We start from the raw sequence: 24,907 nt of genomic DNA on the forward strand, positions 1-24,907 counted from the left end.
TGAATTGCTGAGCTGCTGGCAGCCGGCAATCAGCAGAAGTAGCCTGCAGTACTGCACTCTGACCACTGCGCCACCAGGGCTCTTAAAAATGAAATATGGAACAATCAAGTATCCGACATAGCGTGAACTTAGCTTTCTTTCTAATTCTGTCAAGATGCAATTAAAAACATATCTATAAAATGTCATGGAAGTTCCAGTTTTTCCTCTGATTATGGAAGATATTGACAAGAAAGATCAAAACAGTCAGATGGTTCTACTGACTGAGTGTGGGTAATGCATGAACAAAATAGAATAGAATAACATGCCGTTTCTTCAAATTTTATTGAAGTTTGTGCTGCCTGCCTACTTTTTCTAACCATACCTGTAACAGTGGCAACTACAGAGAGATCACTCTCTACATTTAAATTTATGCAAAAACATGATTGAAAACAACTTTCTCAGGCATGACAAATCAGTTGGTCATTGTCAACTGAGAATGAATGTATCATATTCCAAAGATAATAAGTGTAGCTGCTAAGGAAAGAAAAGCAGTTGAGTGAACCTTTACAACTCTGCACCGTGGTCCCCACTTGCACAATGCCAAGGATGATGATGTCAGGGCCCAATCACTGACCCACCTAGGTTATACAAGATGTGCTGGCTGTGAGGTCATAATAACAAACATGGGGTATGGTTGCTTTGGTTAGCAAATGACACAACTCAAAGAGGATAGAGAGAAAAGTGACAACCAACAGCTTTTATGCCATTGCCTAGAAGGTACATCACTGCTGCGGTTTGATTTTAAAAGATTTTGCTTGGCTTGTTGACTTGATATGCTACTTATTATTACTTGGTGAATGTTCTTGGTCTCAGTCTGCATTTAAAAATGTAAAACCAATTGCTTTGATTTGGTTTGTGGCTGATGTATCTTTATACATGCTCTGAGGGTTCCACCACAAAACCGCGGAGTACAAAATCGCACTCGACGAAAGCGCGCATTTGACGTCATCACAGTGCGACGAAAACATCGTGCTGTGATCGAAAAATGTAAAAATAAAGCAAAAACCTTACCCTAACCCCCCCAAACCTAGCCCTAAACCTAACCCTAAACCTAACCCTTAACCTAACCCTAAATCTAACCCTAAACCTAACCGTTAACGTAACGCTAAACCTAACGCTAAACGTAACGCTAACGCTCTAAACCTAACCCTAACCCTTAACCTTAACCTAACCCTAAACCTAACCCTTACCTTTATGTGAATCGGCTTGCTTTAATTTTAATTTTATTTCAATTTTTAATTTTTTTCGTCGCACTGTGATGACGTCACATGCGCGCTTTCGTCGATCGCGATTTTGTCCTCCGCGGTTTTGATGGGTCACGGCTCTGAGTCCCAGTTTGTATCATTTTGGATCCCATTCCATTCTAGCTACAGTGTCTCCCAAGGTACAGATAATTCAGTTGTGTGTTATGGAAAACTAGCAACTCAGGTCAGTTGTGTTTGTGTAGATTGCTACAAAAATTGGGAAAACTACTATACTGTAATGTAGTTTAGCAGTGATATTACTTAAAATAACTCTTGAGGACAGTATTTTTGTGTTCAGAGCTGAATATTAATGATTTGAAAGGCATTTTAAAATATAGGTTAGAATTTTTGAAATACACTTGCTAAACGTGAAAAACTAATTTAAATTTCAAGTGAAAATGGCCTTTTGAAGGGATTTAAGAGAGAAAATTGAGAACAGAATTATGTACTCAAATTGAATATGTTGTTATTCTTTCGGCTATTGATATTTTGATTTTTACTGTAGTTTTTAAAAAGACTGAATATGCTAACATTAACATGTAAGTGTAGTCATTTTTTAATAATTTTATTTCACAGCTTGAAGTTAATTTTTATAAACTGGAGTATCTATATTTTTTGATAAACATAAAGAAACTTGCACGTTCAAAAAGAACTTGGAGCAGTGATAATGTTTCCTACACATGATGTGTGGAAGAAATGTGTATAAAACCTTTGTGTGTATGCTATGTGTTTAAGAGAAAGCAAGCATACTTATATCTTTTTATAGATCTGACATAGCAATCTCATAAATTTTAATCAGGCTTTTCAATCAGGAATAATCAAAGAAGTTGGATGATGAAACTTCTCATGCCTACAGTATATAACAATAGTAACAATAGTTTAAAAAAATATTTTCATGTAAGAAATAAACGGAATGTGCACCTCTTTGATTTGATTATTTCTACACAAAAGGACATACGTTGTCTCTTAAATGTCAATTACTGCAGTATAAATTATTTGGAAGAACTGATAGTTAAGTACTTGTACTGCTCTATCAATTAATATGTTTGGTCACTTAATCACTTAATTGAATTTCCCCTTCCTACAATGTTTGAAATTATTATGGTTAAGCAGTGGCAGTACTAGAACTGATTATTTTCACTGTTTTCAGTGCATGATAAGCAAAGTTCTTACTCTAACATGCATTCATAATTAAAAGTAAGAATGTTAAATTATTGTTAGCAGAAGAATTTCTGCTGCTTGTTCACTCTTTGGAAAAGGTAATACTGTACTGTAAAAGAAGCCTTCAGGATTTCAAGGAATATTGGATGCTCAAAGGAAACAATTACTGTGTTTGTGGTAGCCATGTCTAAATTTTGAGCGAGTAATGCAGACAATTTCTTTATATCATTGTGAAGGTAAAATTCCTCGCATCTACTTCAACTGTAGCACCACCTAGCGTCTGACAATCATATCTTATCATTTTGGAAAAAAAGTTTACATTTAGATAAGGTAGATCAGATCAGAAAACAAATTCCACAGAAAGACTAGAACTACACTTTATTGAAATAGCAATATGTAGCCCCTCTCAGTAAAATGTACAGGTAGTCCTTGACTTACGACAGTTCACTTAGTGACCATTAGAAGTTACAATGGCAGTGAAAAAAGTGACTGATGACTATTTTTCACACTTATGACCGTTGCAGCATCCCCATGGTCACATAATTTACATTCGGATGCTTGACAATTGACTCACATTTATGACGGTTGCAGTGTTCCATGGTCATGTGATCCCTTTTTGCAACCTTCTGACAAGCAAAGTTAATGGGGAAACCAGATTCATTTAACAGCCTTGATATACTGCATTTATTCACTTAACAAATGTGGCAAGAAAAGTTGTAAAACGGGACAAAGCTCACTTAACAAATTTCTCACTTAGCAACATAAATTTTGGGCTCTATTGTGGTTGTAAGTTGAGGACTACCTGTAGTAGTCTTCCTGTAGAAATCTGTTTTCTAATCTAGTCTATCTTGAAGTGCTGACACCACTTTGGATGAATTGGCAGATTCAAGAGTATTAGAAAGACCATACTTTTGTATACTACTAGTGAGTGATTGGGATGCATTAGCAGAGCAGACTCTGGAATCCTGCGAAAACATGGATTGAATAGTTTTGCAAAAAAATTTTTTTTTATTGCCAGTGCCTTTGGCTTCAAGCAGAATGAATGCAGCTTGAAGGATCTTCCTTGATAACAATCATGAATGTAATAGGAAACAAAAGATGGAGAAGTGAAATTTAGTCAGCCAGGGCATTACAGATTGTGAAATAGTTATGTGCTGGCTAAAGCAAAAAAATTAAATAGAATAAGTGCAAAGGTTTGTTATAGAGAATATGCAGTTAAAAATCTAAGATCAGTATAATGATAAAATGAATATTTTTGAATAATGAAATATAAAAAGCTGTAAACTAACTGTCAAAGAGGAAAAACGTATAAAATAGCAACAACTTTAATGGTGAAGGGAGAGATAATGCAATTTGATTTGTGCTAGTGCTAATTAGACAACTAATAAAATAAGACAATATTTAAAGAAAAATGTAAGATTCCTATCATTGATCAGTGTATTATAAGCATTTCCATTAGAATGATAAAGGGAAAAACAAGTACCTGCTAAAGAATATGAAGAAATTTGTGGAATTGACTTATTTGCTCATTGATTGGATGTCAAAATTAAATTTAAAACAAAAACATTGATTAAAATGAAATTAATAGTATTCACTATTTTCTTTCTTCATAATCCAGTCCCATCTTTATAATTTCTTTGTTCTACTTTTTTCTGTTCTTTCCCTCTAAGAACTCTTGAGTAAACGCAAAATACCATGTTCTAGCAGACAAATGTATTTTTGTAACATAGAAAATAGCCCCACAATGATTTATCTTTCATTTTCTCAGTCTCCTTTCCACATGTCAGTTCCCAGAATTCTTAGGCAATACAACTAAACTTTAATTTATGCTGGAGTTGAACTCCAAACATACCCTCAGATATGAAGCTGGAAAAAGAAGGTAAGAATGAAGCAGTTCACACCATGATAACCTCAAGCTTTGCCTATCTTGTACAAGTTTTGTGATCTTATGGGTAGATGTTGCATCACAATGGCACAATGCTGTTTTCATAATTTTGACAAACTTTTTCAGATGCCTCTGTACTGTAGTGAAGTTTTTGTTGTGCAAAATCATATCTATGTCCCTGTCTTATTTTAAATTTTAGTTATCCATATGGGTAGATATCAGTAAAACAACCCACTGAAACAGTTACCATGGACATTTCAATAATATACAATTACTGATTTCTATCTTATAAAAGATGCAATGGAGCAAAATATTAATCAGTCCATCTGGCATACATATCAGAAGGTCCATTCAGCCTGTAGGAAAACTTTACCATTGGAGCCATTGAGGTACACTGCTGTAGCTTTAATGATTTAAAGTAGTGTTTCTCAATCTTGGCAATTTGAAGATTAGTGGACTTCAACTATCAGAATTCTCTAGCTAGCATGCTACTTGGGGAGCTCTGGGACTTGAAATCCACACATCTTCAAGCTTCCCACAATCTAGATTCATCCTCAACAGAAAAACTCAAAAGGACTTTAGCCCAGTCACTATGTCTCAGTCTAACCTAGGTAATTTAGAAGTATGCCATCTTGAGTTCCAGGAGAAAAGCTGACAGAGAAATCTAATGAGCAATAACAACAACTTCAGTTTCTTGTAAAAGAGAACCCACTATTGAATCATCAATATGCATTGTTAATGTATCTGAATGAATAATTCCAGGAGCATTTCCTTCAGAGTTTTTATATTAAAAATAATTCACTGCTAGTTTTTTCTTAAACTGATGCTTACTCCAAACTAATAATAACTTAAAATACACTTATGCACAGCACTGAGGCTTTTTAAAAGTTCAAATACTGTATGTTCAAAATATAGAAAAGCTGATTTTTACCAGTAGAATACCTAAACCAGCCTAACATCAAATGCTTATGATATCTAATTAGGTATCTACTTTTTATTTAATGATGTTATGTCATTATATATATGTTGTTGTATTTGTGCTGACAAATAAATAAAGGGAGACTAGTATAGATCTATTTCAAGCTATTTAGCTCTCATCAGCTAGCCATACCCTTACTGGGATTTGAACCTGGGCTATATTACATACTAGGCAGACATCTTAGCCATTAGGCCACAGGCTCTTATCCGTTATCCGTAATAGATAGATAGATAGATAGATAGATAGATAGATAGATAGATAGATAGATAGATAGATAGATGATAGATAGATATATTTATATTTATATTTATATTTATATTTATATTTATATTTATATTTATATTTATATTTATATTTATATTTATATTTATATTTATATTTATATTTATATTTATATTTTTAAAGTTACAACACCTGGTATGCCCAAATGTGGGAGGAAGATCACTACTTCCATTCTCTGTCCTTCGGCTCGTCACAAGAGACCATCCAGACAGAAACCCAATATTTTTTTACTGTTGCCTTTTTGTTACATTTGTTATATTTGTGCTGATAAATAAATAAAGGGAGACTAGTATAGATCTATTTCAAGCTATTTAGCTCTCATCAGCTAGCCATACCCTTACGATCGATTCCCAGTAAGGGTATGGCTAGCTGATGAGAGCTAAATAGCTTGAAATAGATCTATAGTAGTCTCCCTTTATTTATTTATCAACACAAATATAACATACATACATACATACATACATACATACATACATACATACATACATATATACACATACATACATATATACATATATACATACATACATACATACATATATATATATATATATATGAGAATCAGTTAATTAAGTTGATATATCAAATGTATTGCAAAGTTTGGCAGAGAAATGTATAACATACATATAATATCAGTTTTTTCTTTAGTGTAGTGAGCAAGTCATAAGTAAATGAGAAATGTATAGCATGTTGTAAAATGCTTTCTTAACTAAGATTTATAAAATATGTGATAGCTGAGTGAAATTCTTGTTCAGTGAGGTTGAAATTTATCTTCTGGTCTTCTTTTAATTATATGATTCTAGATACATTTTGAACTGAATCTTATTTCAGTATAAATTGTTCAGTTGAAATGAAATATAAGTTTGGCAGACCTAGGGACATGACTATTTTTTCATTTCTTTCCTCTGAGAAATATTCAAAACATTTTTCAAATACCAGGTGAAGATACATTAACATTGACTGAATAAAATAGAGTAGATGTATTAAAATTAAGAAGTGTGGCAAAAATACTATAGTCTTTCCAAAATGATTGATTTATGAATGGGTAATATAAATAATTGTGAATAATTTAGGCTGCAGTTCTATATCCACTTTATCAGAGAATATAAAAAGAAAATTTTTATTAGTGTTTTAATGCATAAACTTTTAACATCTCTCTCTGTGTGTGTGTGTGTTGCTTATGTGTGTAAGCTTTTTTCCTTTATAAATCATCAGAAAATTTGAGATAGCCATGCTTTTCATGTGTGATCCTACAGTCTTCACTGGCAACTAAATAACCTTAAGATATTTATTTAACTTAAGGTTACTTAGTTGCTTAATTTATTTACTCGTCTGATTTAGTCAGAGACCTTTTATTGTCTCTCTAAAGGTACTTGATTTTAGCCAAAAAGCTGCTGGATTAAAGTAGTAGTTTTATAAAGCTGCCCTCAGGTTACCAATAAAATTGACAGCAAATTCTTTACTGTTTGGCCTATGTAGAGTATTGAAGGGGGGAAAAAAACCGGTGCTACTGAGCAGATGCTAGTGTTCATTTAGCATCCATTTGCATTTTTTTAAAACAAAGTAGATGTTTTCCTGGTTCAGTTTTGAATTGTGGAACGGAACCATGTCATATTAGGAAAAAAATATTTTAAGGAGTTCTCAATAAGTACTTATATGACCTCTTTTGTATGCCTCACTTTGCATAGGCCTAAAATTATGCCATCTTTGAAAAATTAAGTGCATATTTTACCAGCCTCATATATTAGAAATGTTAAATCCATTTAGCAGAAAAACAGTAGAGATATAAGGAGAATAAGGTTATACAACCATGGAAGGGCTGGGATTTTTAAACTGCAGTTATAGCCACAGTAAATATCCATTTGAAAGTCATGCTTAGATAGTTTCGAAGCTCTTCTTTCAATCTCCCAGTAACATTTTTGACACAGTTATCTGTACTCTAGAAAAATAGTGGACAGACTCTTATCTAAGAAAATAGTTATTAAGTGTGAAGCAATATTCAATCCAAATTATTATTCTCAATACTACTAATTGGCTGTCTTTCTAAAAACTGGTAATAGTCAATGTTTTGTGGCTGAATTGTGCCATTATTGTTTTTTATTAAACTATTCATTGCTTGCTTTCATTTCTAATGGAGATTTTTATCCCTTGTATGTTCTGTCTCCGTGTTCTGATGATGATATTATCCATTCAGTTGTGTCTGATTCTTGGCAATTCCATGTTCTAGAAACTGTTCTTATATATGAAATATATGACTTAGAATCATATATTTAACACAGTATCTTAATATGTTGGTTTTTAACTTTACCCATGGAAAAATGTATGTTACTTAATAGGTAATCTTGAAAACTATTCAACTGGATAGGAGTCTTGTACATCATAACTCATTCTAAACTCTCCTCATAGTTAATTCCATCTCAGAAAGCATACCAGAGAAAAATTTAGAGCACATTCTATATACAGTAATTAATGTCTTTCACCCATTGAATTCTATGTTGTTTGGAGGGTTTCATGATCTTGAAAAAAATGAATTAAAGAAGTTCAAATCAAACCAAATTGATTGGATTAGAACTTTTTAAATTTCTTAAATTCATCTTTTTTTTAATTCAATTGATTTGGTTTGGTTTGGTTTGGTTTGGTTTTAAATTGCATACAGATGCTACAGCTCCAAGCATATTTTTGTTTATGAATATGAAGTGTTGTGTAGTCCTAATAATTATTGCCTACCAGAAAAAAAATATCCTTTGCATTTGTTACTATTCTCATTTTATTTTATGAAAGAGAATTTGCTCATGGTCGGAATTTGTTAAAAGATGGGTGGGTGCAATTCCCGTATCCTTTATTACATAACCATCTTTTTTAGCATTTCGCACCTTCCTCGCTTTCTATATTTCAGGTTGGGAAATAGTATGGAGGTAATATTTTTAAGTAGTATTGCTACTATCGTTATCATGGTAGAATCTTTCCCCCAAGAAATTGTTGGAGAGGTATATATTCATTGAGAAGTTCAGAGAAATTATCCAACTCCCTGCCATATAAGTATGTCACCCAATATCTTTGCCCATAAGAATTTCAAAAAGGCATTTGTGCTAACCTCTAATTTTAATTGCAAGGTCTATCTGCCTGGAGACATGGAAGCAATGGCTGATTTTAGTGACAAACTTATGAGAAGTCATTTTTCCTGTAGATCAGAGGAGGAGATATTTTTGTAAATTCTTTCTATTTTCTTTCCTCTCTGAATATTCAATTTTCTGGTTATCTAAGCACCTTCAGCTTTACAAAATGCCTTAAAGCTAGGATCTGATTTGAATCTTAGCTTAAATGCTTACATTGTGAAAAGTTTAAGAAATATAATAAAGGATCATTTATTCAATGAGCTCCCCTCATTTTGACTCATCAACTTTTAAATTATTAGTTTTCCTTTCTTGACTCACCCTTTTGGCACAAGCAAAAATTTGATAAATATTTACTGTTTAAAATAAAATTGTATTTAGTTTTATTTAATTTTAATGACTTTTTAAAACTAACTGTGCTACTAACTACATGTAATATAGTAAAAGGAAAGAATTTTTACAATATGTTTCAGTGAAACTTTGGATAATTAGAAAGTTATTCTAATACATCTGGGATGGACAGAAATTGGATTGTTTAAATATATATATATATATACATAATCTTCTGCTGTGGCAATCAAAAAATTATAAATTTTAATGTATAGCGAGAGAATTAGACAAAAGGGTACCTTATTCAATAAAATGAGGACATACAGTTAGTATTAGGATCATAATTAGTATTAGTCATAAAACTAATTTGAGACTTAAAACTGTCACATCCAACACATATGCTCAGCAAAACTTCGGGACCACTCTGGAGTGTATTAAAGAAACTACACAAAGAATTCATGTATGTTAAGCAACTAAAACTCACGGCGGGGTGAGGGGGAACCACATTGAAGAAATTCCATTTTGACTTTCACCTATTTTGAGATCTGGTTCAGTATATTTGGCAATTCAGTACTAGATAGCAAATCTGTCATATTGCAGGGTTTGCAAATGGAGAGAAAACTATCCTGGCAGCTGCCTCAGTGGGTAGATGATTTAAAAGAAATACCAGTGCTACTTGTATTATTCTGGCAAATTATAAAAGCTAGGAAAACTCCAACAAATATAATTATATAATTATATAGAATATAACTATTTTGAAATTTTTAACTTCTGGTTTAATATATAATATTGCTATATAGTATAATTATAGTATTAATTTAATTAATTACTAATTATAGTAATAATACATAGTGCTATGAATGGTATTTGATTGATAACTTCTTTGGTTTTGCAATCTTTATGTGTCTTCTCGCTGACTGTATATGATATAATATATAAGGACCTGACAATATATAATGTTAAACCAAATTACAATATTATGTCCACTATTTAGAAGACATACATTATAACACTAAGTTCTGTATTTAGGTTCCTGTTTATTTAATATTTGTGATTTGTTTTCTACTATTATGTGCAAATTTGTTTATTACAGCCTAACCAATGCTGGGTATTAAATTACCACAAATGTCTATCAATCCAGATTTAAGACCATTTCTGCATCTGAAAATAAGTATCAAACATTAATATAAAGAATAAATTCTAGGAAAACTTAAGGATGAAAAATCATTATTTTAAAGAAAACACAAATGTTATAATACTTTGTTAACAAGAAAATAAGCTCTTATAAAAACAGTATTAAAACTTCTGCCTTACTTTCTACCATTATATAGTATTCTGATAAAGTATAAACAGTAGTAGTGGAAAATGTAGGCACATTATTTGTAGGAATCATTAAATTGCCTAGATGTACTAAAGGGAACTATGTTTATTAATAACACGCTGTAAAATTTAAATGTATTTTTAAACTTTTTTTTGCTACACGACATTTATTATTATGGGTTCTTCAGACCAGAAGTTATAGTGCAGGATTATAATTTCTCATTTATTTTAGCCAACAACTAATGAAGTATTTGGTTTTTATCTTTCAGGTTTGAACATCAATGGCTTAAAGGAAGAAAAAAGTAATGGAACCAGTTCTGAGCCCAGTTTTTCATCTCTGGAGAGGAAAAGCTCTTTGTCAAGGTAAAATCGTTAAAGTGTTTCATTAGTGAATTGTTTCAACTATTTCTAAGAAATGCCTCTGGGAATTTCATGGTATCCTGACAACAATATTTTGATCTCTGGGCTATAGTTCAGATTCGTGTTTCTAAAATAATATCATTAAAGACAAGAACACCTTAGAAAATATTTGTACTAAAGCCAGGTATTGTTTTGCAGCTGTTATTTTAAGACTCCATTGACATCTCAGTGAACCACAGATTAGTATGTACAGCTGCTCTCAGTAGGACTACTTAGAGACTAGACAATGGAAGTTGTCAAGAAAAGGGCAGACATAAAACATAAAGTCTTCAAGAAATAAAATGGTGCGTCATCTCCTGGACAGAGTTGAGATGTAAATGAACTTCAGCTCAATTCCTGTTTTCATATTCACTAAAATGCTAGATTATCTGGTTTTGGTTTTTTGTTTTGTAATTTCAAATTGAGAGCATTTAATTAATGCCCTTGTTTTTTCTAAAGAGATGCAATTTATCTACTCCCCCCCCTCACACACACACACGGGTTCTTTGGGTGATTTTGTGTTACACTTTTTTCTATCAGCAGCATGATTCAAATTGCTAGCAATCAAGAGGTATAAGTAAATGAAGCATAGTAAATAATTCTGGAATTTTAAATTGGCTTTAGATTGTTACATAATAATTGTCAACACACTCCCATAGCCTGATTGTGCTGCTCTGTTTGAAAGTCTCATTTGTATTTGCTGATCTTTTTGATTATGTTATACAATAATATGCCTGTCCCTACTTAGTAACATTTATAACATTTTTTTTATTTTAACTATAATTATGTAAAATTGGTACTATATAGTCATGGAATAAAATTAATTAAGCAGCCTATAGAATAAATAGCAATGCACTTTATACACTGTACAGTGCAATTATTTTCAGATCTGATTTTCAGGAAGTTGGAGAATAATACTTTATGAAATTAATTTGTTAAAATATATTGGTTATATTTTCATTTCATAAGTTATTGCTATTTGAAGGAATAATAAGCCAAAGAAATATCTTCAAATACTGTTTGCTATATAAAAAGAATAAACATGTTGTAAACACTATCAACATTTTTAAAAATGTTCTGGAAACATGCTTTGAATTATAATATGAACAAGCACTTTCTTATACTTATTAAATTACTGTTCATATAATGCATGCTCTCTAGCATAAGGAAGCAAGGAACATTCTTATTCTAATAGGGAAAAATTCATTGCACAGTATAACATGAGTTAGTAATTAACTAGTTTTTAAAAACACTTGCATTTTAATTTTCTCTATAAGGAAAGGTCTTTTAAAACCACATTGATTAAGTAATTGGTAAGTATATTGGCTGCTTCTCTTATAAAGGTGTTACAATTAAAGTACAAATCAAGTGTGAAAGAAGGGATAAGGCTCATGTATTTATTTGCAGTATGGATACAGAGAAATCTCTTGCAGGCTGATGTCTAAAGATTCCACTTAGTGTTACTTCTTGCACCTTCGTGCTATTACAAGTGGTCTTGAAAACCAGTATTTGAAAATAAACATAACAGTCTAGTACCGCTGTGTACGTTTAATTCACACCCACCCACCCTCCCATAGTGTTTAGTCACTGAGCTGATGAGCGATTCGTGAAATACCCTGATGGACCTAATTTTTTTAAAAAATGGCTTCCACTGATGTCCTACAGACAATAATTATGATGTGCTAGTTAAGCCCAAACTACAGCTGAGGGATTTTACGTTAAAGCAGGGGCTTGGGCGCAAAAATGCATTTATAGCTCTTTGTCTGGCACCTCATTATGCGTGGACCTGATTCATTAAGTAATTGGTTTGCAGTTGTTTACATGAGTATTAAGGCTTTTATTCAGCAGTCTTTGAGAGATACATTGTGCAAATGTTGCATGTTATGAATGCAGAATGAGGGGCAGTGGACAAGTCCTATTGGCTAAACACTGCACTCTGTTGAAAAGCAAGTAAAAGAGATTGGGTGCTGCTTTGCATAGCAATGACTTTCTTAATAAGCTTTACAGATTAATACACACAAGCTATAAAAGATGCAAAGAGATACTCTTAGCACATTTATCCATGCTCATTTCACTATTATGGCACTGGAGATGGGAAGAATTGAGTGCTTTCATATTCTTTTTTTCCAGCGCAACTTCAGTGCATGAGACTTAATAGAATCCAATGTTTATTGTATTATAAATTGTGGGGGAAGTAGGCAGACCTGCAACAGTTTATTATTAAAGATTCTTTCAATGTAAATCTTTTCCACCATTGTGAGTCCAGCAGCAAAATCATTTTGTGGTTGAGTGGGGATGAAAGGCATAATGTACGAAGGAGTGAGTCTTAATAGAAAGCTGCTCTCCGATTGAAGGCCACTTGTTCCCTTTTGTATGGAGGTGCATGCCACAGCTTCCTCTTCTCCAGCAAATATTACCCTGTTGTATCCTAGCTGAAAACAATTTTCTTGCCAGAGTTCCACTGCTTAGTACAACAAATACGCTTAAACTTGGACACAAACTTTCTAACTTAATTATTACATTACATTCAAAGGAAAAATATTGATATGAAACAAATGATCCAAATGTAACAGATCCTTAATAGTTATAGCATAATTATTAAACTAATGGTTGCAGCAATGTGTGTGGCATTTGACTGCTCTGTAGCAATACAATCAGCCAGTGGATGTCAGCAGCAGACTGTCCTTGCAGGTTTGGGCTAGATGCAATGTCTTGTCTTAGAGGCCTTTTCTATTGCAACATCTGAATGTAAAAAATAACACCCAAAATATTGAAGTTAGCTTCCTGAAGTATGCCTTAAGTTTTCAGTATTCTTTTATTTACCAAGTTATCTATTAAGGACAATATGCTTTTGAGTTTCATAAAATTCTTATCTGATTGACTATTTAAGTTGGCTTTTTAAACAGAAGTGTCTTTTTCTTTAAATATTTTATTCACTTGAATTAATTGCTAGTTACCACTTGTAGCTCTTTGTACTGGTGATTTCAAATATAGCCTCTGATAAATGCTTCATTTTAATCTTCACAGATAACTACAATGACCAGCAGGGGTCACTGTTTCTTTGCTAAATTCAAGTGGCATTTCTCAGTCTATTTTCAAATGAAATTTGTTTTAGCAACTATTCAAATCTGGGCTGAGTTTTAGTTTCAAAAAGCTTCAGGGCTCTTGGTATCAGTTTATCTCCTTGGGAGTAGAAGAATCTTTTGATGGCCATTGTAGATTTTGATGACATTTGCTTAAGATGCTCAAGGTGGGCTTTTCTGGATTCTCTGTTCATGGAAGACATAGCTCAGATATTTAAAGTAATGTTTCATATTTTTTTTCAATTCTTCTCAATTATCCAAGCCCACTGTTTTGGTTTCTGATTGAGAATCATTATTTTAGATTTCTGGTAGTTTATAAACAGCCTGTTTCTCAACTATACTATCCTCATATTAGCAATATAAAAGAATGAGACAGTTGTTGCTCTTATTCTTCTCTTCCTTTAAACCTTCTGAATAAGTGTGACCAAAGATTATTGTGGCACTGCTCTACTGAAACTATATCACACATATATTCAAAACACTGATAAAAGGAGTAGCCTCATAGATGGAAGCAGATGAATGACTTTGCAGATGACATTGCCTTAATACTGCTTAAGCTAAATAAGCTTTTCCCTTTGATCATTGAAGCCATATTAAAATATGGAGAGGTAGTGAATTTTGAAATTAATTTTAGAAAGACAATAGCTTTGTTCATCAACATCAGTCCCAAATTAGAGAATGAGGTAAGCGTTAAATAGTCCTTTCAGATTGGTCATAAATGAATTATCTTGGACTTTAAATATAATTTTTCTCAGTTGTGTACACTAACTCACTAACTCTTGAACTAGAAGAAAGGGGGCAATGTCAGGGTCAGATTTTTAAAGTGCAAACTTAGTAATTAAAATACTTATAAGTATAGATGGTGATAAAAAGAGAAATGCTTTATGGATGCAGAAATCATTGAGATCCTTAAGTTCTTAAAAGAAAGGAAAGTTTACTGAAACTAATGCTCTGATGGTGTTATTCTCCAATTTCTTTAGCATAAATGTCAATTTAAGAATTGTTGAAGGAGATATGGTAACATTAGAATAGAGTAGAATAGAATAGAATAGAATAACAGAATTGGAAGGGACCTTGGAAGTCTTCTAGTCCAATCCTCTGCTTAAGCAGGATACCCTACACCAGTGGTCTCCAACCTTGGCAACTTTAAGACTTGTGGACTTCAACTCCCAGAGTTCCTCAGCCAGCTTTGCTGGCTGAGGAACTCTGGGAGTTGAAGTCCACAAGTCTTAAAGTTGCCAAGGTTGGAGACCACTGCCCTACACGACTTCAGACAAATGCTTGTGCAATCTCTAAAAACTTCCAGTGTTGTTACAACTTCTGGAGGCAAGTTGTTCCATTGATTAATTGTTCTAACTGTCAGGAAATTTCTCCTTATTTCTAGGTTGCTTCTCTCCTTGATTAGTTTCCACCCACTGCCACAAAGAAAACTTCCTCTTCTTTGTGGCAGCCCCTGAAATATTAGAACACTGCTATCATGTCATCCCTAGTCCTTCTTTTCATCAGACTAGACATACCCAGTTCCAGCAACCATTCTTTATGTTTTAGCCTCCAATTCCCTAAACATGTTTGTTGTCTTCTCTGCACTCTAGTCTCAACATCTTTTTTACATCGTGGCGACCAAAACTGGGTGCAGTATTCCAAGTGTGGCCTTACCAAGGCATTATAAAGTGGTATTAACACTTCACATGATCTTGATTCTATCCTTCTGCTTATGCAGCTCAAAACTGTGTTGGCTTTTTTGGCAGCTGAAGCACACTACTGGCTGATATTTAAATGATTGTCCACTAAGACTCCCAAGATTCCTCTCACAGTTACTACCATTGAGCATTTTGTTTTTTCTTGCCTAAATATAGAACCTTACTTTTTTCACCATTCAATTTCATTTTGTTAGATAACGCCCAATGTTCAAGTCTGTCAAGATTCTTCTGTATCTTAAGCCTATCTTCTGGAATGTTGGCTATTCCTGCTAGCTTGGTATCGTCTGCAAATTTGATGAGTTCCCCATCTATCCCCTTGTCCAAATCATTGATGAAGATGTTGAAGAGTACTGGGCCTAAAACAGAGCCTTGGGGTCCCCACTGCTTACCTCCATGTAGATACAGTTCCATTGAGGACTACACATTGAGTGCAGTTGGTCAGCCAGTTACGAATCCATCTGGTGGTGATGCTGTCTAACCCACATTTTGTAAATTATATCGACAATATTCCTCTGGTCCACTAATTTTGTTACTTTGTCAAATAATGCAATAAGATTAGTCTGCATGATCTGTTTTTGACAAACCCATGTTGGCTTTTGGTTATTACTTTGTTTGTTTCTAGGTGTTCTCTGATTCGTTGCTTGATTATCTTTTCCTGAATCTTTCCTGATATTTAGGTCAGGTCTGTTGTTGTTTTTTCCTTTTTTGGAGATGGGAACTACACAACTGCTCTTTTCCAGTTCTCTGGCAGTTCCCTGGTGTTTCAGGATCTTTGAAAGATATAGTTCAGTGGTTCTGAGATCTCATCTGCCAGTTCCTTCAGAATCTTGGGGTGTAATCCATTTGGTCCTGGTGATTTGAACTCATCTAGGGTAGAGAGATGCTCACTTACCATTTTCTTCCCTATTGAAACATACTGGCATGTTTTGGTAGATTATTCAAAGATTTGAAAATTAGTAATATTTACATTTTTCTCCCCACACTTAACCAAAACCAAAACAAGCCCCCCGCCCTCCCACCATATCTAAATGTTGTCTTGTTTTATTTTGGGGGCTTGCAAAAGGGGTAGATGAGATCCATGGAGGTAAATAAGCATCTGCTTTTTGTATCTTTGCTTGTGGATTGTGCATTAATAGTAGAAGATTCAAAACTGTCAAAATGAGTATTTCTTCACAGCACAACTATAGAATTTTATAAAAAGTGGAATAATTCATAAAGGAAAGATATTTTTAACAATAGAATACATTATGAAATAACGTTCTTTATTGAAAAGCATGGTAGGGAGATACTTCTTCCTTTTGAGTGGTTTGAGTAGAAATCAATTCCTTATTCAAGCCCTTTTTATTTCTGGACTCATTTAGCTGCTCCAACTAGGATTTATGTAAATTGTGTAAAAATCCATAAGACAAAGTGATAAAATCAGCTTTTGAAGATTGACAAGGTATTCTGTGTTTCAGTAATGAAGAACTCGTAAACCTTGTATACAAAATGGGTTTATGTGGCATTGTGGCATGCTGCTTTCTTGTAGCTATGGAAAAAGTAGACATCTATCAAGCTTCCTACGAAAATGAACAGTTTTGAACTCAGCTATGCAGTTTGTGCCTACACTATTTAAGGTTAAAAACTCATAAAACAAACTGACAAATGGTTTATTGTAGAACATTGAAGAGCTAATTTTTAATTATGAAAGATTTTTCTGCAGTAATTTGTTTAACTCTAATTGGATGTCTGTGACTAGAATCGGACTCTTACCTGTTTGTGCCATATCATTCCTCCTAACATAAACAAGTTACTACAACTGTGGCATCAGAATGTATAACAATTGTGGCTATACAGAAGTGGCAAAGGAAGACCTGGGGGGGGGATGAATAAATGGAGTAGAGGTGGGCATTTACTCAGATGGAAGGATATTGAAACTTATCATAGATGACAAGAAAATAGTCTGAAGTATCATTCATGATAATAATTTTAATATATTGAATTGATACATATGTATATTTATACATTTAGTCTATGCTATTTCCTACGTTCCCGCATCATATATATACATGTATGCATATAAACATTTTTCTTATATCCGAAGAGAAGTGTCTGAATCTAAAAATACGAATACAGATGTTGCTGCACCATTGTACAATATGAATTTCTTCACATGTTAGCCATTATTTATGCAGACATCTTACAATAAGTATTTGACATTTCTTTCAATACGCTTATAGTAGTTCTGTGGAAATCTTGAAAAAGAACAATGCATTATTTCAGTTGGACACTCTTTCATAATTATAGTGTTACTGCCATCTGAACACCTAATCAGATATTCCCCCCTGCTCCCCCTCCCTAATCTGTCCCTAACCTGAACTTTTAGGTCTTCCAACAGTGCTCTGTAAACGAGTCCATTCAACTTACCGTATTTTTTGGAGTATAAGACACACCAAGATTTTGAAGAGGCAAATTTTTTTAAAACAAATTTGCACTCTGCAGACCTCCCCAAAACGGCCTGTTTTTCGTGAAAACAGGCCCGTTTTTGTTTTGTTTTTTCCAAAAAATGGGCATGCAAAGCCTTGTAGAGTGCTCCTGGGGGTGGGGGATGGAGAAATGAGCAAAAAAATGGCCCATTTTCAGGCCTGTTTTTTGTCAAAACAAGGCCATGCAGTCTTTAGGAGACTTATAGAGTGCTCCTGGGGGCTGGGGAGCCAAAAAAATGCTGTATTCAATAGTGTATATGATGCACCAATTTTCAGCCTCTTTTTTGAGGAAAAAAGGTGCATCTTATACTCCGAAAAATACGGTACTCGTCCTATTCTTATCCTTATAGCTTTTCCAATATTAGACTTTCTCCTGAGAGTTAGGTCTTAGTATAGTATATCCACGGTAGGGTAATTTGAACCTGGTCATTTGTACCTTTTGTGACAATTCTGATTTGATCTGTTCAATTATCCTTTTGTTTGTTTTCATGGCTGTCCACCAAATTTATAAAAGCTTTCTCCCACATCAACATTCAAAAGCATCAATACTCTTCCTACTCTGGTTCTTTAAAGTCCAATTCCCATTTCCATTGAGTTTTGCAGAGATTATTATTACTTGCAGAAATCTTATCATTGTAGATATTTTTCCAAGGCCTTCATGGCTGTTGTTGCACTTGGTAAATTTTTGACTGCTTGTTCCATTATATTAATAGTTGGTTCCAAAAGGCAGAAGCTATCCACCATTTTGATATTTTCACTGTATATTCAAAGGCTGGCAGTTCTACTTGTTGTCATTAGTTTACTCTCCTTCATATTTAATTTTAGTTCCATTTTTAAAATGTATTCTTTGACTTTTACTAGTAGATTTCCCATAATAAATATACAGCATATAAGTTAAATTATTCTTTTATTTTGCTTTTCTTTTTTCTTTCTTTGTAAGCCGCCCAGAGTCCTCCAGGATTGGGTGGCCTACAAATTTAACTAATAAATAAATAAAATAAATAAAGTTGAGGACAATGAAGGTTCTGTGATTCCCATTTTGCTAAGCACATTCTACAGCTTGATATGATCAACACAATTGAATGTGTTTCTGTAATACATAGTGACTTTCGTTGGATATTCTATAGATAAAACTTACTTTCAATGGAAATTTATTTCATCCAAGCTAGTAATTTTCTATAAATATGCATACTTTTATTAAACTATTTACAAATGTATGTTTCTTTGCTAATGTTTAAAAATGTTGTTCATACTGTTGTTTTTCTGAAGTACGATATTGGTTCGCTACATGCTGGATATTCTGTATAAACATACTCAAAAACGTATAAAAACCTTAATCGAGAGAAAATGGCAAAATGGTCTGGAAACTGGAAAGTCTTAAAACAGTGAAATATAAATATTATTGTTGGCTTTGGTGAAAACTGAATTCTGAAGTTTTTAATCCACTGTTCTTAGAATTCATTCTGCTCTTAAGTTATATCTGACCTGTCCACCTGTAAATGAGCACATATATATTTTTCCTTTTTTATAGAGATGAAAATGAAAGAGGAATAATATCTACAATAAAATCTAAAGGTAAGAATATTATCAGTTGTAGTTACCTAACAAAAGACTTTTTTTGCTTTCCTTTTCAGCAATAATCTTGCTAGGGCTCATGTAGTCCATGTAGTGACATCTTGGTTCTAAGAAGTCTGAAAGGAGGAATGAAACCTCAGCATTTTGCCCTCAAATAAATTTGTGCCCTTATGTCAGTCTTCTTTTGAGGACTACCAGAGCAAGCCCTCTAGTTTTCTTAGCAATATTTTCCAAAAGGGTCTTTTTCTTCTTTTGGGGCTAAAAGAGAGTGGCTGGCTTAAGGTTACCCAGTTGCCAAGGTGGTACTAGAAAAGCAATCTCCCATACCCTAGCCAGATCCCTTTAACTGCTACATCAAACTAGCTTGTTTACAAAATAAGTTTTTCTTTTGTGACCATGGCTGTTAAAAGAATGTTGAAAGTGGGCTAATAGTTATCTTTATATCTGCGGCATCTGCAGAGGAGTAAATGGGATCATAGTGATGATATAAGTAGCATTGTGATGCAAGCTCTATCCCAGTGACGGCGAACCTATGGCACTCGTGCCCAAAGTGGCACACAGAGCCATGTCACCTGGTACATGCGGTGTTGCCCATTCCTGTTCCGGGTTGCTGGCTTGCATGCCCGCACAACAATCAGCTGGCCTTCGTGTGTGCGGCAGAAACTGAAAGAGATGGTCTTCCATTTTCCGACATGAGAATGTGCCGGCCAGCTGCATGCTTGCCAGTAACCAGAAGACTAGCTGGCGGAAACCAGAACTTCATTTTCCGGTGCGCGCATGCCCACTGGGCAGCTCCTCTTCCAGGTTGTGGCCCAGATGAGCATGCACATTCCCTTTTCGGCATTCAGTGCCGAAAACGTTTGCCATCACTGCTCTATCCCTTAGGGGACTGGAGCCTAAAACATACGAATAACAGTTGCAGGAATTGGGTATGTCGACTTTAATGAAAAGAACTAGTGGTGCCATGATATCAGTGTTCCAATATCTAAGGAGCTGCCAAAAAGAAGGGGGTCAACCTATTTTTGCAAGCACTTGAAGGCAGAACAAAAAGTAATGGATGCAAACTAATCAAGGAGCAAACCAACCCAGAAGTAAGGAGAAATTTCCTAACAGTTAAAACAATCAGTGGAACGACTTACAGTTTTGGGTGCCCCAACACTGGAGGTTTTAAAGAAGCGATTGGACTTGTATGAAATGATTCATTTGTCTGAAATGGTATAGGATTTCCTGCTTGAGCAGATTGGACTAGAAGACCTCCAAAGTCCTTTCCAACTCCATTATTCTGTTATTCGTTTTCTATATGCATTTCAGTATCACCACCACCCCCATGGCCGGCTTTACACTGCAATCTCCTTTCATCATTTTGATGAAAATAATGAGAACCTTAAGATGCTGCTTCGTATTTTTGTCAATGACTTCCACACATATTACACATTATATGAAAAACACATTTTTTCTGTAATATACAAAATTAACCTTGGACCATCTATCTTTGTACTGTAAATCCTTAAAGTTAATTTGGAGGTGAGCCCTCTGGATTTTCATTATTTTTGACCAGAGGTCTTTATTACTGACTCTGATGGAGGCCTGAATCCAACATCTGAAGAGCAACAGGTTCCTTGCTCCCTAAGTAGCCATTAATTATAAGGATGGTGCTTGAGTCCAGTGATTTCTGCAGCATTTTTAGTGCTACAAAAGCTTTTTTGAAGATAAGCCGCAAAATATATACCATTCACATAGTGATTGTATTACCTTAAATATGCTGATTCCAGCTTTTATTTGACTGTTCAAAACATAAAGTGGCCACAGATCATTCACATTTCAGTTTTAACAATTATGGGATTCCTGAAGGTGCAGATCCAGGCCTGGAGGATGCAGGTGGCCCTGGGCTCAGATTGTCTTCCTCTATCATAAGCAAAAGAATCTCTTTATCTTCGTCAATCATAATGCGGATACCATTTTTGTATACCAAATTCTAATAGTAGTAATTCCTGATTTTCACTGCCCAAAATTTCTTCCAGTTTCTGCTTCTTCGGGATTAATATGTCTAAGTCTGAAGTTCTCTTCTATTTCTAGCTTTTTAAAATCTCTTTACTCCACTCCTCCATTTGTTTTACCTTCATTCGCTCAAGAAACTTGTTTTCCCTTTCCTCAAAAAAGATGAGCCAGAAAAAATGTTTCATAAAGGTAAATTGCACATCTCTTAGATGAGGATGACGAAACAGATGAGCCAAGTCCAATCCATACACCAATGGAAGGAGAACTTCTATGGCTCTGTTTGCAGTTAAATAGGGGGTCATACAGTATTTAATATTTGTACTGTTATGTAGTTGTCATTCATTGAAAGCTCTTAACATCCTAAATAATATAAATCATTGATTATGTTGAAATTAAAGGCCTTTTCATTTCTTTCCCCATCTGTTTCCCAATTCAGCTTTTTGGGGAGAGAGTGATGACAGCAATTCTGATATTGAAGAAGCCCTACGCCCCCAGGAACACTGTTCACAAGAAGATGGATTCAGTGATTTCTATGATTAACTTGATACTAATTTACAAAGAAATGATAAAAAGCCAGTAGCAATTTTTCAGGACAAATGTGGTTTCAGGTACGGTTAATTTGGAATGGATATCCGGATGGCATTTTTATGTACCTTACCATAGCCACTTCTTCACACCAAATTATCCTATCAGCCTATTTTCAACTAATGCTTATGAATGATTGTAATGTTCTTCTGAAAGCCAAGCTAAAAGAGCACCAAAACTGCAACAAACAAAACAAGGGAGAGTAATTTTGGAGCTGGAAAATTGTAGGCCTTTAATTTATATATTCCCTCCTATACCTGTTCCTTGATCCAGTTGCTTGATTTAAAGAAGTTTGTTCTTATACTTGAATGGCCATCAGATTAATGGATTCAGTTCAGGTCAAAGCAACCATGTTTATTAATGACATTATGAATTTTGCATAAATAAAAAGCAACCGACGAGGCTGGGATCTTGTTTATATGTGTAGCTTTAACCATTCACTACTGTTTACATCAGGAGGAAAGCTTTTAGTTATGAAAATAGTTGCAAAAAGAAAAGCATGATTAAAAGACGATCAGGGCAGAGTGTCACAATGAATGATTGTATGAACAATGGCATTTCTGGCTTAGCTCTATAGCTATTTTTTAGCTATAGAAGTAAAGCATATTATTTCAGAAATCAGATTTGTAAACATGTATCTTACCTTCAGTTTATCATAGACGATGCAAGATATATTTGTTGTCTTTTTATATTCCGAATAAAATGTACTGAAAACTTGGAAGGAACTGTTTTCACAATCTTTTTTTATATTTTGAAATTGATAAAATGATCATTAAATCTTGAACATTGAAACGAACAGGATCTTCACAGTGAAAAAAAAGTTTTTTAACCCAGCGATTCATTGTAATCATGCAGGACTGGTCATTGAGTCACATAAGTTTACAGTCTTGTTTTTTGTCTTGAAGTGTTTTGCAAACATGTCACATTGAGTTATTAAGGCTTCTGTTAGACCATTCACCTCCACTGCATGAAATAAAGTAGATACAAGTTATCCTTGACTTATGATCAATTGCTTAGTGACCAAACTTATGACAGGCACTCTAAATACTTATGACCAGGTTCCGAAGTTGCAAGTTCTGCCCCCCCCCCCCCATGGTCACATAACCACATATTAGGTTGTTCCTAACTAATCACAACATATACGCAACATGCCAGTTATTGTCTATGACTCTATGTAACATATAAATCATCAGAAAATAAGATGGCCAAATGAGATATCTGTGCCCTGCAATGCACTCTGCAACGGAGGGATTATATGGAGTTATGTATCCCCCCCCTTAAATTAAATGAATTTGATTAACTGTTTAATCAAATGGACTCTGTGCAATGTCTCCCTGCCCACTACAATCGCATACAAATAATGGAAAGAAAGGACACCATGTTAATTCAATAGTAGGTCTCTACTCCACCAACATCATTCTAGCAAAAAACTCTACAACTCCAGCAAGAGATTACGATACAGATCTTGAGTATGCAAATAAAGTGCTTTGTGACTGAATCGGATTCCTTCAATGAACACGCAATACAGCATTCTACAATCCGGTTCCATGCCAGATGCGTGGAACCTCCACACCAAAAATTCCGATAATGGGTAAAGAAAGTCGGTTCACTTGCGGGCCGTCGGATTGGCCGAGGGTGCAATCTAGTGGGTTATAACTTCAAATACGGAGTTCAATATGTCAAATTCGGATGTATGGAGGGAGCGGTAAGCCAGTAGGTAAAATTAGAAAAAAAAAGTTTTTGAACAAGGAAAATGAAGCACAAATAAAATGAGGGATATGCTGGCTTTTTCCTCGAAACGTCCTCCAGCCAATATCCTTCTTGTTTGATTCACTAGTTATCAATGAGTACCCAGCACAGTCCTGCTTACTCTGCCGCCTTTTTCTGCCGCGAAACCGCCCGGCGCCACCAGAAGCTACTCGAAACCGAAACCGCTTATCCCTTCACTTGGAGCAGGGGAGTTGGAGAAGTTACGTCATTGGCGACGTCACCTTACGCGCTGCGCAGTTCCGTCTTTTACCCATCGTGCTAGGTGTGACCCGGTGACCCGGACGTCTTTCGCCGCCGGTTTTGTCACGCAAAGGTCTGCGCGGCCAAGGGTCCGGGCCAACTAATGGGGGTCCCGGCATTTTTCCGGTGGCTGAGCCGCAAATACCCCTCCATCATCGTGTCCTGCACTGAAGAAAAGGTGAGCGAGGAAGGAAGGGCATTTGGCGGGACGAGCGCTGGCGTTGGGTTGCCGCGGCTTCTGAGGCCGCGTTGATTAGGCCGGGAAAAATAGAGGGGGCGGAAGAGCTGGTCGATCTCTCCCGACTTGTTATTGCTCTCGCGAGATGTTGTTACGACTGGGGAGTACCATCGCTTCCACTTTCTCGTGGAATTGGTTGTTGGGCTTCGCAAATGGGTGGTTGGGACTTTGTACAGCAGTGGTGGATACCATGTTTTGGGTTTCCAAATTCAAACGAAACAGGCTTTTTCGACTAAATATGGCGCTTTCGGTTGGTTGTATTATGTGCATGTTGATGAGCTAGGAGATTAAAGGACATTTCGATAAAATGCGATTCATAGAAAACAATGGTTTAGATCAGTGTTTCTCAACCTTGGTGACTTTAAGTCCTGTGGACTTCAACTCCCAGAATCCCCCAGCCAGCGAGAGCTGGCTGGGGAATTCTGGGAGTTGAAGTCCACAGGACTTAAAGTCGCCAAGGTTGAGAAACACTGGTTTAGATTGATGTTTACCTTTATTGAA

The 24,907-nt window shown here is 34.9% G+C and overlaps 2 protein-coding genes across 3 annotated transcripts in view; both read left to right on the forward strand.

Annotated features, from left to right (window-relative positions):
- The window catches only part of KIZ (kizuna centrosomal protein), a 78,630-nt gene extending 55,395 nt beyond the window's left edge, over positions 1-23,235 (forward strand). For both annotated transcript variants that reach the window (XM_087721902.1, XM_087721903.1), the window contains exons 11-13: positions 10,623-10,716; positions 19,532-19,575; positions 22,010-23,235. In XM_087721902.1, the coding sequence (XP_087578028.1) occupies positions 10,623-10,716; positions 19,532-19,575; positions 22,010-22,113 (242 nt within the window). In that variant the 3' untranslated portion in view covers positions 22,114-23,235. The remainder of the gene's footprint in view (positions 1-10,622; positions 10,717-19,531; positions 19,576-22,009) is intronic.
- Positions 23,236-24,188: 953 nt separating this feature from the next.
- XRN2 (5'-3' exoribonuclease 2) overlaps positions 24,189-24,907 on the forward strand; it is a 61,540-nt gene continuing 60,821 nt past the window's right edge. Inside the window, exon 1 of the mRNA XM_014070407.2 lies at positions 24,189-24,346. Coding sequence (XP_013925882.2) covers positions 24,272-24,346 — 75 coding nt within the window. The 5' untranslated portion in view covers positions 24,189-24,271. The remainder of the gene's footprint in view (positions 24,347-24,907) is intronic.

This window comes from Thamnophis sirtalis, unplaced genomic scaffold (assembly GCF_051295495.1).
Source record: "Thamnophis sirtalis isolate CommonGarterSnake01/CBP01778 unplaced genomic scaffold, rThaSir2_p1.2 scaffold_8, whole genome shotgun sequence".
NCBI lineage: Eukaryota > Metazoa > Chordata > Lepidosauria > Squamata > Natricidae > Thamnophis > Thamnophis sirtalis.